The sequence below is a fragment of the Macaca nemestrina genome, chromosome 9, assembly GCF_043159975.1.
Source record: "Macaca nemestrina isolate mMacNem1 chromosome 9, mMacNem.hap1, whole genome shotgun sequence".
Taxonomy (NCBI): Eukaryota; Metazoa; Chordata; class Mammalia; order Primates; family Cercopithecidae; genus Macaca; species Macaca nemestrina.
Genome location: NC_092133.1, coordinates 17,978,410 through 17,995,308, shown reverse-complemented (window position 1 = coordinate 17,995,308; position 16,899 = coordinate 17,978,410). Strand labels below are relative to the sequence as shown.

At 34.7% G+C, this 16,899-nt stretch overlaps 1 protein-coding gene and 1 long non-coding RNA gene across 7 annotated transcripts in view; one reads left to right on the top strand and one right to left on the bottom strand.

Moving 5' to 3' along the window:
- Positions 1–16,899, top strand: part of LOC105467216 (attractin like 1) — an 882,222-nt gene that overhangs the window by 633,921 nt on the left and 231,402 nt on the right. For 5 of the 6 annotated variants that reach the window (XM_071069067.1, XM_011716729.3, XM_011716724.2 and 2 more), the window contains one exon: positions 2,254–2,361. The exons of the other annotated variant lie outside the window; for it this stretch is intronic. In XM_071069067.1, the coding sequence (XP_070925168.1) occupies positions 2,254–2,361 (108 nt within the window). The remainder of the gene's footprint in view (positions 1–2,253; positions 2,362–16,899) is intronic. 6 annotated transcript variants of the gene reach the window in all.
- The window catches only part of LOC139356180 (uncharacterized), a 131,149-nt gene that overhangs the window by 54,050 nt on the left and 60,200 nt on the right, over positions 1–16,899 (bottom strand). The gene's annotated exons all lie outside the window — the stretch shown is intronic.

Below are 16,899 nucleotides of genomic sequence, written 5' to 3'. Positions count from 1 at the left end.
AAATCTTAGAAAATTGTGTTCAAACACAAAGTGGAATTTACAATTTTCTCAAGACTATTTGTACATGATCATAGGAAGGGTAGATTGTATATTCGTGTGTGTGTTGTATGGGCATGTTGGTGTATGTGTTGTTACCAAAGACAAAGAACCTGGTGTCTTCCGCATTTACTATCCCTCAGCATCTGAAATAACATTATGTTTGCATTTTGCATAGAAATACTATTCAGATCAATTACCCATTCCTATTGAGAGAGGCAGAAACAGATTCTATTTGCCAGGAACTGTATTTTTAATAATATAATTTTGAAGTTATATTAAAGTGAATAATTTGAAAATTTAGATCACATTCACTTTTTACTTTGAATATGTATTTTTAAAATGAATTTATTCAAAAAAATGTAATCTACAAACTTAAATTGTTACTCATTAACAGTTGCATTATTTCTATCCCATATTGTCATGTGACTGTTCTCTTTTAATAATAAAAACCAGCTATTAAAACAAAAATTTTAAATAATAAAGTGTGATGGCAGTTTATTATCTAAACTTCTGCTTAAATAAATAAACTAGTGTTTAAATAATTTGGCCCGTGTTCCTTTATCATCTACAAGGGAGTTTTATGAATGTTCACTCACAGGACTACATCCATTTACATTCAAAGATGAGTAGTTAACATTTTAAGTTAATAACAGAGAATCTTTAAAAATATCTGTGAATAATGAAGCCATTCGTTGTGTTCAAGAATTTTGCCTTTCTTCAATAATATAATTTTCTTCTCATTTTAAAGAGTATTTAATTGCATCACACGTCCTATTTTAATATTTAATAATAATTTTATTAGCTGTATAGAATGAGAAGGGCAAAAGTTGCAATATCTAGTGCTGGTCATCAATTTTTTTTTATCATGACTTAATGAATATTATAATTACAAAGAGAGGCAAAAAGATAAATTAGCTTAGTAGTTGGTTGGGACTTGCTAGTTTATTGGTTTTAGCTTGGGCAAAGCCCAGAATAGTCACAAAGAGAAAGAAACAAGTATGTGGGGGTGCTCTAGAAGTTCTTGCACACAATTTCTCAACTTACTAATCATGACTCATTTTGAATAATAAACAAAGGCTTTGACCAAAATTATAAACACTGCCAATAATAATTCCTTCTGGTTCCATAGCAGTTGACAGGGGATTCTAATGACTTACAAAACTTAGCCTTGTCAGGTATATGTTCCTTTAATTTCTATTAATGCATTTTGGCAACTTTTCATTATCTTTTCTTAAATATTTTTACTGTTTTTTTCTTTTTTAGCTAAGACAAAAGTATGAGTTATTTTGAGTAGGAAAATTTGGCACAGCCATCATTGTAATAACGCTTTTTACTCAAGTAGCACCTCTCACCTGAGACTTTCAAAGTGGTTTTGAGTACATTGTATTAGACCTACAGGATGGAGGTCAAGGGAAAAGTTATTTGTAGGCACCATACATTAAAAGCCTCTGTGGACATATAACCGAGGCCATGGGGAGAAAGTAATTTTCATCTTTAGTACTCGAGATATGGATATGTGTGTAACATGATTCCTAACTTTTCAATGCCACTTGTTTATCACAAGAACAGAAAACCAAACACCGCATGTTCTCACTCATAGGTGGGAACTGAACAATGAGATCACTTGGACTCGGGAAGGGGAACATCACACACCGGGGCCTATCATGGGGAGGGGGGAGGGGGGAGGGATTGCATTGGGAGTTATACCTGATGTAAATGACGAGTTGATGGGTGCAGCACACCAACATGGCACAAGTATACATATGTAACAAACCTGCACGTTATGCACATGTACCCTACAACTTAAAGTATAATAATAATAAATAAATTAAAAAAAAAAAAAAAGGAATGTAAGCCAAGACAAATAATCTTACCTTCTAATTGGAATAAATAATAAAATATTTATGGCATTATTTTTTTGACATAAAAAAAAAAAACAAATGAAAGCGGATCTCCTCTGAAAAAGACTGCATATCAAAATAAGCTGCTATTGTCATGTTTTTATTTTATTATACAATTTATGGTATTTTTCCACCCATGCTTATAAGTAATGAAAGGTAAATTTCTAAATAAGCACGTATAGTATCCATATGAGTATGAATAGATATGTTCAATAAATATTTAAATTAGAAAAAAAAAAAGGGAACCAGATATTGTTGAATTTCATGAGCATTTAAACCTATTTTAAGACAAATCATTTTTAACCCCCTCCAGCAACTGCTTCGAGAACGACAACAGATGGCCAGCCGTCCCTTTGCTTCTGTTGATGTAGCTCTGGAAGTGGGAGCTGAACAAACAGAGTTTCTGCGAGGGCCATTAGAGGTAGGAACAGCAGTGCTGAAAGAGGACCACTGTGTTTGCATATTTATTATATTGCTTCTCTAATCTACATCTGCTTATGAAGCCAAACAGAGTCTGATTATCTAGAGTTGACAAGATTCAGCTACATATGTTATGCCATTTTCAAGGCACATAGTTTTAATAGTATGACATGAGCTGTAACCAAAGCCACTGGAGAATCTATTAGCCTAGGCAAGAGTGACAGACTGCTCACCTGGCAGCCGTTCTCTGACAGATAGGAGCTGAGGGAATTTAAGATATAGGTATGATCGGAGAAACAAAGCACCTATATTTAGTCTTTGGAGTACTCTGTGCCCCTAGTTAACAGTTCACATCTATCTTTATTAACAAAGTTTACTTAGAAAACGTGGGTGGAGATGAGTTGCATTTTAATTACATAGCTTCATTTTTGAATATTGAGAAGTGAATGTTTCTCACATATAAAATGAATATTTTTATTTGTGGTTAATTGCTGTATTATTACATTCCTTTATTGCAAAGGCAGAAATAGAGTATGATGAAACAGAAATCATATGCAACTAAATATGGTATTAGAATCCAAAAGTAATCCATGAAGTGGTTTCTGCAAATAATAACCCCTAAAGGTGCAAAATTCAAAGCATTATGATGCATACTAATTTAATTGTATGTTTATTACTTTTGTTTACATTTTATATGTGGTAAAATATATTTAAGTAGAAGGGTTAAGAAACTGTAGAATTGAAGCATTTTATTCTTTTTTAGATGCCTTTTTTTTTTTTTTAAGAGCTGGCCAATCCCTGCGTCACGCCATGACCAGAACGCAAAAAATGCCTTTATTTGACTAATTTTATGTTGCCATTTTCAGATTTTATTTTTTGTCAAGGGAAATAAGGAATGGAAAAATAGAATCCTTCAAAAACCTAGGTATACATATAATTGATTCTCTCTGTAGCATTTTTGGTTTTTCTGAAAAAATAAGAAAAAATCACAACTCATGGATGCTACTCAAAGGGTCAGTTTTTAGAGGAAATGAAATATTGGGTGCATGTTCCCCTATGATTTTTAAGACATTTTGATTTTTTACTACTCTAGATCACAGGTTGCCATGGAAGCTTAGAACATTAGGAAATGTATGTGTATATCTTCTTGGGGAAAAATTACAAAAGAGAATGATTAAATGAAAGGTACAGCAAGTGCTCTAATTTCATTTTGGTTCCTTGTTTCAGATAACTTTTGTAAAAAACCTTTCACACAGAGAAAACTTAGACTATTCTTGGACTATTATAAATTCTTTTTTTCCCCATCTGTTTAAAACATTCTCAAATACTGCTAAAAATCGAGTAACAAGAGAAAAAAATGTCTGTAATGCACAGATTAAAGAAGAAAAGAAATAATCAAAGAACTAGAAAATTCACAAACTTAAGGAACAAATATGACACAGACTGTGTCACCATAGTCTGTCAGTTGCACATTAATAGTGTTCAATAATGTATTGTTAGGTGCCCATGTGTTCATAATCATTACATCTTCATGTTCTATTTTTTCCAAATTTTGGTTCCTTCTTTATCATTGTGAATTTTTAACGTTAAATTTTATTTTGTAGAGTTAAAAAAAAAGTCTAGCCCTACTTATTTTTAGTTCATATTCTCTGATATTCCTTATTTCATTCTTTCATTTCCGATTGCACTATATCCTTTTGTTTTACACCTGTACTTTCTGGAAAAAACTGTTAGCTTTTTTATTTTTTCATGTACTTTGTTTTTTTTTGTTGTTGTTCTTTTGAGACAGAGTCTTGCTCTGTCGCCCAGGCTGGAGTGCAGTGGCCAGATCTCAGCTCACTGAAGCTCCGCCTCCCGGGTTCCCGCCATTCTCCTGCCTCAGCCTCCCGAGTAGCTGGGACTACAGGCGCCCGGCACCTCGCCCGGCTAGTTTTTTTGTATTTTTTAGTAGAGACGGGGTTTCACTGTGTTAGCCAGGATGGTCTCGATCTCCTGACCTTGTGATCGCCCGTCTCGGCCTCCCAAAGTGCTGGGATTACAGGCTTGAGCCACCGCTCCCGGCCTGGTTTTTGTTTTTTTTTTTTGATTGATTTGATATAAATCAAATCAATGTGGTTTTTTTTTATTGATTTGGTATAAAAATCATTTGATATTGATTTTTAATTGATATTAACACTGACATGAACTACTGTTCTACCAAGGCTTATTTCAGCTACCCCATTTTGTGTGTGTGTGTGTGTGTGTGTGTGTGTGTGTGTGTGTGTGTGTGTGTGTTGTTACCAGCCTTGCTTCTTTTTGGGTTTTTTTTCCCAGCTTCTGTCCATAAACTGATTTTCATCTACTAAACAGAATATTGCATATTCTATTTTTATGTTGCTGATAGCTACCCTTTCCTTATCAAGATTCATAGTGATTTTTCCCTAGCTATGCTTAAAGCTTTTTAAAACATATTCCTCCACTGCCCATCTCAAATAAAATTAATACTTTAACATGCTCTCAACTTCCCTTTGTTTCTCCTTCCGTATATTAATACCACCTGTAATTTTTATCCAAACATTATGGATGCACTTCTTTCTTTATTATGGCCTATGTAAAGAACAGTGAACTTTCTTTGTTCTCCTTTACTTTTGATATCTAGTTGTTTGCTCATGTATTTCTTTTATTTTTCACTAAGATAACCTCTCTAAAAGATTTTTTTCAAAGATATACTTTGGGTCCAGCACTGTGGCTTACTCCTGTAATCCCAGCACTTTGGGAGGCCGAGGCGAGTAGATCGTTTGAGGTTAGGAGTTCAAGACCTGCCTGGCCAATATGGTGAAATGCCATCTCTACAGAAAATACAAAAATTAGCTGGGCATGGTGGTGCACGCCTTTAATCCCAGTTACTCTGGAAAATGAGGCGGGAGAATTACTTGAACCCAGGAGATGGAAATTGCAGTGAGGCGAAGTTGCAGTGAGCCAAAATTGCAGTGAGCCACGGTTGCACCCCTGCACTCCAGCCTGAGCAACAGAGTAGGACTCCTCAAAAAAAAAGAGAGAGAGAAACTTTGTGTGACATTCTCTTTGAGAACTTATCTCCATGTTTAAAATCAGGAGAGGGAACAAATGACTCATTCCGATTTACTGTTTTGTTGTCTATGGGGCCGTTTTTGCAAATACTTGGTATAACATAAAGCATTATATTAATTGTTGGAATTCTTACTATTTTTATTTTTTACTCAGTTCTCTTAATAACTGGCATGCCTCTATTTCTTTTGTACCAGTTTTTTTCAGAAATTTCAATTGAGTATGTCAAAGGAAAAATAATTACATGTAAATTCTCATTTAGGAAAGGCCTTTATATTTGGGGATCAAGATCTAGTTATGAATATATGGTATTTTTATGGAAATAGCTTTATTGAAATATAGAACATATATCAATAGTTCATCAATTTAATATATATAATGCAGTGATTTTTGGTATACACAGTTATGTAACCACCACCAAAGTAAATTTTGGAAACTGTCATCACCTCTGAAAGAAATCCTATGCCTTTTAGCAGTCCCCGTACCCCACATTTTTCTTCAGCCCCTCCCCATGACACCCATCTCCTAGCCCTAGGCAAGAATTAATCTACTATCTTTATAGATTTTACTGTTTTGGACATTTCATACAAATAAAACTATATACAATGTGATCTTTTGTGATTAGCTTCTTTCACTTAGCATAATGTCTTTAAAGTTGATATATGTTGTAGCACGTGTCAGTGCTTCAGTCATTTCTATTGTCAAATGATAGTCCATTGTATGGATGTGGCACAGTTTGTTTATACATTAATTAGTTGGTGGTTACTTGAGTTGTTTCCACTTTTTGGATACTATGAATGATGCCACTGTGAACATTTGTGTAAAAACATTGTATAAACATGTTTACATTTCTTTTGGATATCTGTCTAAGAGTGGAATTACTGGATTATATCTTGTTGAAAAGGACTTTCTTTCTCCATTGAATAGTCTAGAGACCCTTGTTGAAAATCAATTTACCATAACCATGAGGATTTATTTCTGGACTCTCAGTATTATTCCACTAATCTATTTATTCTTATGACAGTACCACACTGTCTTGATGACTCTACCTTTGTAGCGAGTTTTGGAATCTAACAGTGTAAGTCATCCAACTTTGTTCTTTTTTTTTTTTTTCCCCCAGACGGAGTCTCACTCTGTCGCCCAGGCTGGAGTGCAGTGGCGCCGTCTCGGCTCACTGCAAGCTCCGCCTCCTGGGTTCATGCCATTCTCCTGCCTCAGCCTCTCCAGCAGCTGGGACTACAGGCGCCGCCACCACGCCCGGCTAGTGTTTTTGTGTTTTTGGTAGAGACGGGGTTTCACCCTGTTAGCCAGAATGGTCTCAATCTCCTGACCTCATGATCCGCCCACCTCGGCCTCCCAAAGTGCTGGGATTACAGCCAACTTTGTTCTTTTTAAAGATTGTTTTAGAGGTTGAATTTGAACTTGCTAGGTCTTGGGAACGATTGAAATGTTTAAATTGAGTTTAAAACATTATTTTTCAAAATTCCTTTACATAAACTATCTCAATCTCATTTGAGTCTTAAGTCAATCATATAAAATAGGAAGAGCATATTCCATCTTTTTTTTTTTTTCTGTTTACTATTGAGGAAATTGAGGCTCTGAGAGCTTCAGACCTATGCTGAAGATCACGATTTCGGTCACCTAGAGCAAGAACCAGGGTTCAAATCTCACATTGGCCCAAGGGTTTCTTTCCCACATTATTTTTTATATGTGCTGGTTTTAGTTCAAATTGAGAATACATCTTAGACCTCAATATATCTATAGAATTTTTTTGTAAAGAATAGAGTTCCTTAAAGCATAGAGTTAAAGTTCATATAGCATACTTTGATTCCAGGTGCTCAAATAGTCATAGATAATTGTGGATATTAAGGAAGAACTTTCACTTGGAAAGTTATAGGCTCTCTTAGTATATCAGAGTATTCCAGCAGTTACCCATTGTAATCTAAATTGCTATAAAGAAATCAAAGTGATTTACTAAATTGCAATAAACTCAGCACACAAGCTTTCTGTTATTTTTATATTAGAAGTTTCTTATAAAAATAACTTTTGTAGTTTTGCTATGCTAATGAAGTAACAGTTCTGTAGAAACAAAGTAATTTAAGATGGTTTTATTTGGTAATTATAGTCAAGTAGGCTAATTAATAATTTTAAAGACAATGTTTACAGCATGATTAATTTTTACCAGACTAATCATGTCATTAGTATTCTGTGTATATATTTAACTACTTTATACCAGAATTTTCATTTTACAAATTTGTAATGTTTTGATTCTCTCCACATATAAAGAGTGCTATAAAGTAGAGTTTTCAAAAAGGCATTGGACAATGGAGAAGCATACGTGAATTCAATGCCCCCTAACCTAGAAAAAATTAATTTGGAGTCTACTTTCTATTTGGTAGTTTTAACTGCTAATTTTGACATCGCACTGAAGTTCATTCTCTGTTTATTGGGACAGTTCAACCTCGTATCTTATGTAAGAAACCTCTCTCCCAAGGTGAAAAACACATTGTTAAAGTCTAAGGCAGTCGAAGTGAAGCAGCTGTCCTGTTAAGAGCATTGCTGGCCTCATTCCTAGAGCAGGATGACCCCAGTCCTCTGCTCTTGGGCACAGCCAGAGGTCCCCCTGGTTCCTCATTCTTGTCCTGCCATATCCATGGACAGTAGTTCCAGTGACTGGCCTAAGCTAGCTTATTTACTTTTCCCCAGGTTTCCTTTTTTCTTATAACTGATTTGTGATGTTTTATGTTTTTAATTATTATCATTTACTATCAATGTTCTGGTTATGTAAAGAATACATCCTCATTATAGATAAATATTAATGCAGATACAATACAAATTAAAATATTTTGTTATCCCATTACCCATAAATATTCAGTGCCAGAACTTTTATTTCCTTCCAATAACATTTTCATTTTGCATATTTGTATTTTTACAAAATTAAGAGCATATTTTATATGTGATTTTGCATTCTGTTTTTGTCAGTATTAGAATAAGAACCTTTTTCACTTCTAAGTTTGATTCAAAAATATGTTTTAATTATTTTGTGGTATATCATCATTTACTTGCCTATTTTATTTTCAATTAGCATTATTCTAATTTCACACTATTATAAAGACTGTACTTAATTTTTGTATATAACTCGACCTTAGTTTATGAAAAAAACCTACTGAATCAAAAGTTATTAACTTTTAGCATCTTGAGGTATATTGCTTATTTACTTTCTAGAAATGTCTCTGTTCACACTATCTTTAGCAAAGTATGAGAATTTCTATTTTCCCGCATCCTTGTCAAACATGATTGTTAGCGTTGTTACAACTTTATTAATTTGATACAAGAAATGTTGCCTTCTTTCTTCTTTTAATCAAATTTTTATTGTTAGTAAAATTGAGTATTTTTGTATTGTCTGTAACCACTTGTATATTTTTCCTAGATGTTCATTTGTTGACCATTATTCTCTTATCCTTTTCTATTTTAAAAGCATTTATTGATAGTCATCTGATTATATAAGAAATACTGTATTAATTCTAGAAAAATTAGAAATGATAGAATAACTCATTTGATATCTTTCTTCATCCTTCTATTGGAACATTCCTTGCCTTTTTACTTCTAGATCAAATATATTGAGCATTTGTAAATTACCTGCTATAAATGTTTTCTCTCTTTAGATATTGATTTTAAATGCTATATTTTCTCTACTTTAATTAATCAGCTTATTGTGTCTTTTGGTAATATTTTCAGACCAAAGCAAAGACCATTTGCTTTCTTTTCATCCTGAATTTCCTATTACTTTTCCCTCTTTAAAAAATATTCCCTTTTTTCCTCAATTGATGTTATAAAATTGTATTTCTTTTTTTTTTTTTTGAGACAGAGTTTTGCTCTGTTGCCCAGGCTGGAGTGCGGTGGCCGGATCTCAGCTCACTGCAAGCTCTGCCTCCCGGGTTCACGCCATTCTCCTGCCTCAGCCTCCTGAGTAGCTGGGACTACAGGCACCCGCCACCTCGCCTGGCTAGTTTTTTTTTTTTGTTTTTTTTGTTTTTTTTTTTAGTAGAGACAGGGTTTCACTGTGTTACCCAGGATGGTCTCGATCTCCTGACCTCGTGATCTGCCTGTCTCGGCCTCCCAAAGTGCTGGGATTATAAAATTGTATTTCTTTTCTTTTGGTTGTTACTCTTAACGTTTTAACAGGCATAGTTTAAGTCAAAAATTAATGAACATTTTTCCCTCTTCCCAGTGTAAGAACAATTTAAATCTTGCTTCCAATTTTCATTGTTTTAGTTACCTTTGTTAAGTTCTATGAGTTTTGTCATCCCTTGAATTAAATATTATTGTTGTTGTATTATATGATCAATGTGTGTTTAAATTTACTGACATACTGTCTATTTTATTTGTTTTTTAATCATTATTATTATGCTTTAAGTTCTAGGGTACATGTGCACAGCGTGCAGGTTTGTTGCATGTGTACACATCTTTGCTCACAGTTGTTCTTTGCCTTCAGAGCTTCCTCTTAAAATGTTTCCACTTTCCTGCTCTGTGTCTTTAAGAAATCCCTTTAGCATATGTCTTTTGATAATAAACTCTTAGTCTTCCTATTCCCCTCTCCAGTTTCAGTATCCTCTTACTCTTTACAATCTAAGAAATTATTTAAAATATACTTTATCAAGCATTCTAGTTATCTTTCACTGGGAGAACCACACTCAAACATTGTGTTCATGTGAAAACAGTGGCTGGCTCCTGATTTCCATTGTTGCTATAGTAGGTCCCTTCCCCAGGGAATATGTTCCAAGAGCCCCTGTGGATGCCTGAAATATGGGATAGTACCAAACCGAGACATATATACCTACGATAAAGTGTAATTTATAAATTAGGCACAACAAGAGATTAACAGCCGTAACTAATAATAAACTAGAACAATTATAATAACATGCCAGCATCACTACTTTTGCACTTTGGGGCTATTATTAAATAAAATAAGGGTACTTGAACACAAGTACTGCGATTCTACAAAGCTGATGTGATAACCAAGACAGCTACTAGGTGATTAATGGGCAAGTAGTTTATACAGTGTAGATGCAGGCTGAATATGCTAGACAGAGATGATTCGCATCTTTTTCCAAGTCTGAATTATGTGCAATTTAATCTTTTTCTCCTGGAATTTTTCCATTTGATATTTTCAGACCACAGTTGACTACAAATAACTGAAACCATGGAAAGTGAACCCATGGATAAGGGAAAACTACTGTACTAAAAACTTTCCTTCAGTATAATTGTCACTCCTTTATAATCTAGCTTTTCTCTCTAAAATCCCTGGGTTTGGTGTTCAGCAGTTTTATCACAACTGAACAAAGTATACATTTATTTATATTTAACCAGCTTGGCATATTTTGTGCTTCCTATATTTGAGAATCCAAGTCTTTGGTTATTTCTAAAAATTCTTGAGTCATTATCCCATTTGTATTTTCTTCTCCATTTTCTTTATTCTTCTCCTAAGACTCTTAGATGCACGTTAAACCTCTTTCCATCTTCACAATCTCTGAGTCTTTCTCTTCTGTTTTCTATTTACTTCTCTCTGCTGTTTCTTTTGGCTTATTCTGAACATTGTTCCAATTCACTAATTATTTTAAGTGTATAAAATCTGTTTTTGACCTGCTTTCTACTATATCCATTTGGATTACTTTCAACACATATTTGTATTACTTTTTAAAGTTATATTTTATGATTTATTTATTATTTTTTAAAGTTCTATTTGGTTCTTTTTTTAAGTCTGACAGTTTTTGAAAGTCTCTTCTTCCTTACTATTTTCATTACTTCATTTTTCATTCCAAACAAAATTATTTTTATGTTGTATCTGATCATTTCAATATCTGAAATCCTTGGAAATCTAAATCTGTTGATTATTTCTGCTGGCTCTCACTCATTATGACTGATTTCCTTGTGTATTTGGTGATCTTTATGAGCTCCTCTTTGATCTTACTTTGTGGTTTGCCAGTGACCTAAATAATGCTTTCCTTCATAGAGGACTGCTTCTGCCAAAAACCAAGGGCCTCTCCTTATTCTTTAGTCTCTTCTTCCAGGGTTTCTGGAATAGGGCAGGAATCTCAAACTCAGTTTTCCTTTTATTTATTTATTTATTTATTTATGAGCCGGAGTCTTGCTCTGTCACCCAGGATGACACGATTTCAGCTCACTACAACCTCTGCCTCCCAGGTTCAAGTGATTCTCCTGCCTCAGCCTCTCGAGTAGCTGGGACTACAGGTGTGCACCACCATGCCTGGCTAATTTTTGTATTTTCAAACTCAGTTTTCTTACCGTGTGAGTTGCTTATATTAGCTTTTACCCTCAGGGCCACTCTGTTGTCATGTTTGCTTGCTGCTCATTGCACCCTCTCCAGTTTTATCTGGTGCCTTGGAGCATTCCCTTACTGGCTGCATTCTCAGCAATGCATTACAAGGTATACTTCATTTGCTAGGCACGGTGGTTCATGCTTGTAATCCCAGCACTTTGGGAGGCCTAGGCAGGAGGATTCCTTAAGCTTAGGAGGTCAAAACCTGCTTGGGCAACATGGCAAAACCCTGTCTCTACAAAAAAAGCAAAAAAAAAAAAAAAAAAAAAATAGCCAGGCATGATGGCATTCATCTGTGGTTTCAGCTGCTCAGGAGCCTGAGGTGGAAGAAGTGCATGAGCCTGGGAGTTCGAGGCTGCAGTGAGCCATAATCGTAGACTGCCCTCCAGCCTGGTTGAACAGAGCAAGACCCTGTCTAAAAACAAAGAAAAAAGTATACTTCATTAAGCATTTGGTTATTTTGAAGTGGGAAGGCCTTGCTTACACTATCTATAGCTGTCTCCTCTGGCAACTCTATTTTACTGAACACAGGTTCTCTTTGGATTGCCATTCCTCTTCCTGGCCTTGGCTCGCTATTTTCATTGTCACCAATTTGACTCAGGCTTTGGCAAGTCGAAAGGGGTGGGAAGGGAGGTCCGCTTCACTTGTTCATGTGCTAGTGGCATAGAAACAGTCACACCACCCATTTCCTACTGACCTTTTGGTACTCCCCCAGTTTCAGGGAAAAGGAGGATCCAGACCCTCAATTCTGCTTTTTTCTAAGCCTCTTGGGGACCAGAGAGTCCAGGTACAGTCTTTGAGGAATTATATTGACTTTTCTCTTGGTGTTTACAGTTCTCTCTAGACCAAGCCTCTGTAAAATTCTTACACTGAGTCTTGATGCTGGTTTCTATGCGCTTGGCCAGTCCAAAGGGGAGAAAGTAAGGCATAAGTTCCCTCCACCAGAATTTCTATAGGACCCAATCCCTAATTGCACATAGTTGCCTATAGGCCCCATGAGCCATTTTCCTTAAGAGAGGGAGCTGATTTTCAGTTGGTAGTAGACAGAAAGAAATTGTAAGGAAATTACCAAATTCTTCATAATAAATGATTTAGAAGATTTTTTTTTTTTTTTTTTTTTTTTTTTTTTTTGAGATGGAGTGTTGCTCTGTCACCCAGACTGTGGAGTGCAGTGGCATGATCTCAGCTCACTGCAACCTCTGCCTCCCAGACTCAAGCAATTCTCCTGCCTCAGCCTCCTGAGTAGCTGGGATTACAGACATGCACCACCACACCCAGCTGATTTTTGTATTTTTGGTAGAGACAGGGTTTCACCATGCTGGTCAGTCTGGTCTGGAACTCCCGACCTCAGGTGATTCACCCATCACAGCCTCCCAAAGTGCTGGGATTACAGGTGTGAGCCACTGTGCCCAGCCATGATTTTTTATTTTAAGAAAATTATTGACAATAAATAAGAGAGTTTTATAGGCACATGTTTGGTTCTTGAAGTGAGGAAAGATCGAGTTTCCCAGCAGCACTTTGGAATTTTCTTCATCTTTCATTTAAAATTATAAAAAGACCTTTCTTCACCAAAACCATTTAGCAGACAACGTTTTGAAAAAAATTTTTTGAAAATGTCAGATTTGTAATAGTAACATAAATATCATGAGTTTCATGATTGATTGAAGCATGAAATAAGAATTAAGTAATGGTGCTTCTTCAATATTAACATGATATAAATAGAACTATTAAAATGGTATGAATATAATGTATTACTGAAATTATTGAAATCTACATGGCTTTAAGTTAATATAATCCAAAGTTTAAGCATGATAAAAGTCATGTGTTTACATTTTTAATAAATAATTTGATAAATGCCCTAGGTTAACTGTCCTTATAAAGTAAAATACTGCTAGCATCTTTCATTCAGAATTCATTGAGTCCAAAGCTAAATATATATATTTATAATTATTGTATACATCCCAAATTAAAATTTTACAAATGAAATTTTTCATTGTGCTATTGAAATTTTATTTTTATCTTAAATCATTTAAGATGCTATTGAAATATTATTTTTATCTTATCTTAAATCATTTAAGATGAATATAATCTATGATGGAGGCAAATGTAAAGATGAAAATGAACAATAGCAACAACAAAAAACTGGTTTCTCTTCACTGTGTCTGACATAATAAATAGAAACATTTGGATGTACAAAAGGCTGATCAACCTTATTCATACTGGCTGCCATTCAAGAGAATAATGTATTATTTAAGGTTATGGTCATATCACAGCTGAATCAATCTAGCATAAACTATTTTTATATAGCATCCTTGCAACTAATAAATGGCTATGTAAAGTAAGATTATAATATCCTTTATTGGAAAATTATGAATACAGTTTTAACAATGCTTGGGAACAGTGTTAATAGCTTTGGATAAACAAGACTGAATTGCCACACTGTCCTCCACCCTTCACCTACTCTCAGATAAAAGAGGTAACATATTGAATCCACCAAAAATAACTGCGCTCAACAGAATGGGCAGATTGTATCTCCTGCACCAAAGAACATTCCACAAGCTATGAAACACAGTAGGGTAAATTTGAGTATTGTCAACCCCTTTGAATACTCCTATGTATTTTTAAATGATTGTATTTAAATCATTAACACGAAACTAGTATTAACATCTTAATTAATACAACTTTCTCAGTAACAGCAATCAGCTAGTCATATTTTTGGCTCCTTTTTCTAACTTTTTAGATTGTCTTGAAGTATTCATTGTATGTCTGGTAGTATGCAGTAGTTATTTCCTAGTTTTTGTTTAAATATTTTATTAGGCTATTGTTGCCTATAACAGTTACTTTTACACTAAATTTATGAGTTTGTTTAATATATTTTTTGCTCATGTTTCACATAAAATCAGTTACTAACTTAACTTGTATTTCCTTTTTTCTGTTACATGCAGTAGGAGATAATCTCATCAGGTTTATATCCTCAATGGAATACCTGACTGTAAGAATCCTATAAAATGCTGTTAAATCAAATAGAATCTTATGAAGTGAAATACCAGATATTAAAAATGTAAAGCTAGATATTTTATATGTAGAATCTAAGAAATCAATAATGTTATACTTTAGCTAAATAAATATTTTCATGTGTTCCCATATTTTACTTTCTTAGAAAATAAAATAGCAACTAGGTCAAAATTTAGAGCATTAAATATGCAAATTTACCTCAAATCTTAATATAGATTTTTTTCATCAAAGGTCATAGTTCTTACATATTTCATACCAGAGACCTTTTCTTATATTTACACTTGATAATTTTGTTTATATTATTATATGCCTTTTTAAATTTGCTTTGTAGAGAAAAGCTCTGGATTTACCATAAATGACATAGAAAAGTGGGGCAGAAAGTTGTGTGCAGCGGCACACACCTGTAGTCAAGGCTACTTGTGAGACTGAGGTGGGAGAATCATATGAGGCCAGAAGTTCCAGGCCAGGCTGAGCAATAGCAAGATCCTATCTATCTGTCTGTCTGTCTGTCTGTCTGTCTGTCTGTCTATCTATCTATCTATCTATCTATCTATCTATCTATCTATCTATCTATTTTTTTGAGATGGAATCTTGCTCTGTCACCCAGGCTGGAGTACAATGGCACAATCTTGGCTCACTGCAACCTCCACCTCCCGGGTTCATGCAATTCTTCTGCCTCAGCCTCTTGAGTGGCTGGGAATACAGGCACACACCACCATGCCTTGCTAATTTTTGTATTTTTAGTAGAGATGATGATTCACCATGTTGACCAGGCTGGTCTCAAACTCCTAACCTCAAGTCATCTACCTGCCTTAGCCTCCCGAAGTGCTGGGATTACAGGTGTGAGCCACCACACCCAGGCAATCCTATGTCTTTAAACACACACACACACAATGTTATGGAACAGACTATCAAATATGTAAAGTTTAAGTGTAATTGTTTATGAAGGAGTTTTTATTTCTTGATTTTTCATTCATCCAAGTATATCTTAGAAAATAAAAGTTATAACAGCTCAGTTTTATTTTTCCATATTTTAAACTGGAAATTCTACCTTAAAACCAAACTCTATATACTATGAACAATTGGCTCCACAAATATTCACCTATATGCAAAGCAGTATGGGAGGTAGATATGGAAAATATGTTATCTTTACCTTTCAGAAACTTACAGACTAACGGGAAAGATATGTAACTGTAAAAATACCTCTAATAAAAATATGTTATTAATACCAAAAGGGCAATAAGCATGAAGAAGAGGAAAAAGGAATACAATACTCAGTGTATTGCTGAATGTTTCAGGAAAGGTTGTGGTCATTTATCTTGGCCTTTAAAGGTACATGAAATGTCAGTAGGCAGAGATACGAATAGGTGAGGATGGAGACAAGTAAGAAGCATGCCAAGTTGAGAGAGCAAGGTGAGCGAGGGACGGAGAGAGAAAACAGGGTGGTATTTGAGTGAGGCAGTGTGAAGGCCACATTCACCCAGTGAGGAAACAGCTGTGAGAGTTAAAGTAGCAAATGTAGGAGCACATCATGGAAGACAATTTAAACAAGATGCCGAGGATCACACAGAAGGTTTTTGAGAAGAGTTTTATGATTAATTTTAGAAAGATTACACTGGCAGCATTTTGTAGCATCAATTGGATTGAAGAATATTTGAGGTAGAGAAACAATTTGAAAGGGCAGGCCCTGAACTAGTGATTGTCAAAATGTTAAGGTGCAAATATCACTGAAAACTTTGACAATGTAGAATATACAGAACGTAAGCAACTGAATATAGGGATAGTCTGGGTCAAAAAGAGGGAGGGGTCAGTAGGTTGGATCTTCTTCCTATGTACTTGAAGTCATAGGAATGAGAAAAGAGAATTGAAGGTAGAATCTAGGAAAATTGCTATAAGGAAACAAAGATTCAGATGACAGGCTGAGAAAGAGTACAGAATTAAGAAGATTGAAGAGTTTTAGAACCATTAGAATTAAGAATAAGACAGCACGCCAAGAAGGATGGTGTGGTAAAAGATGTCATCCATTTCAAAGCTGTCAATGAAGACAAGCACTAGGAGAGAAAATGGAATTTGGTAATTATGCAGTCATCGGTGGCTTTTGAGGAAGTAGTTTCTATT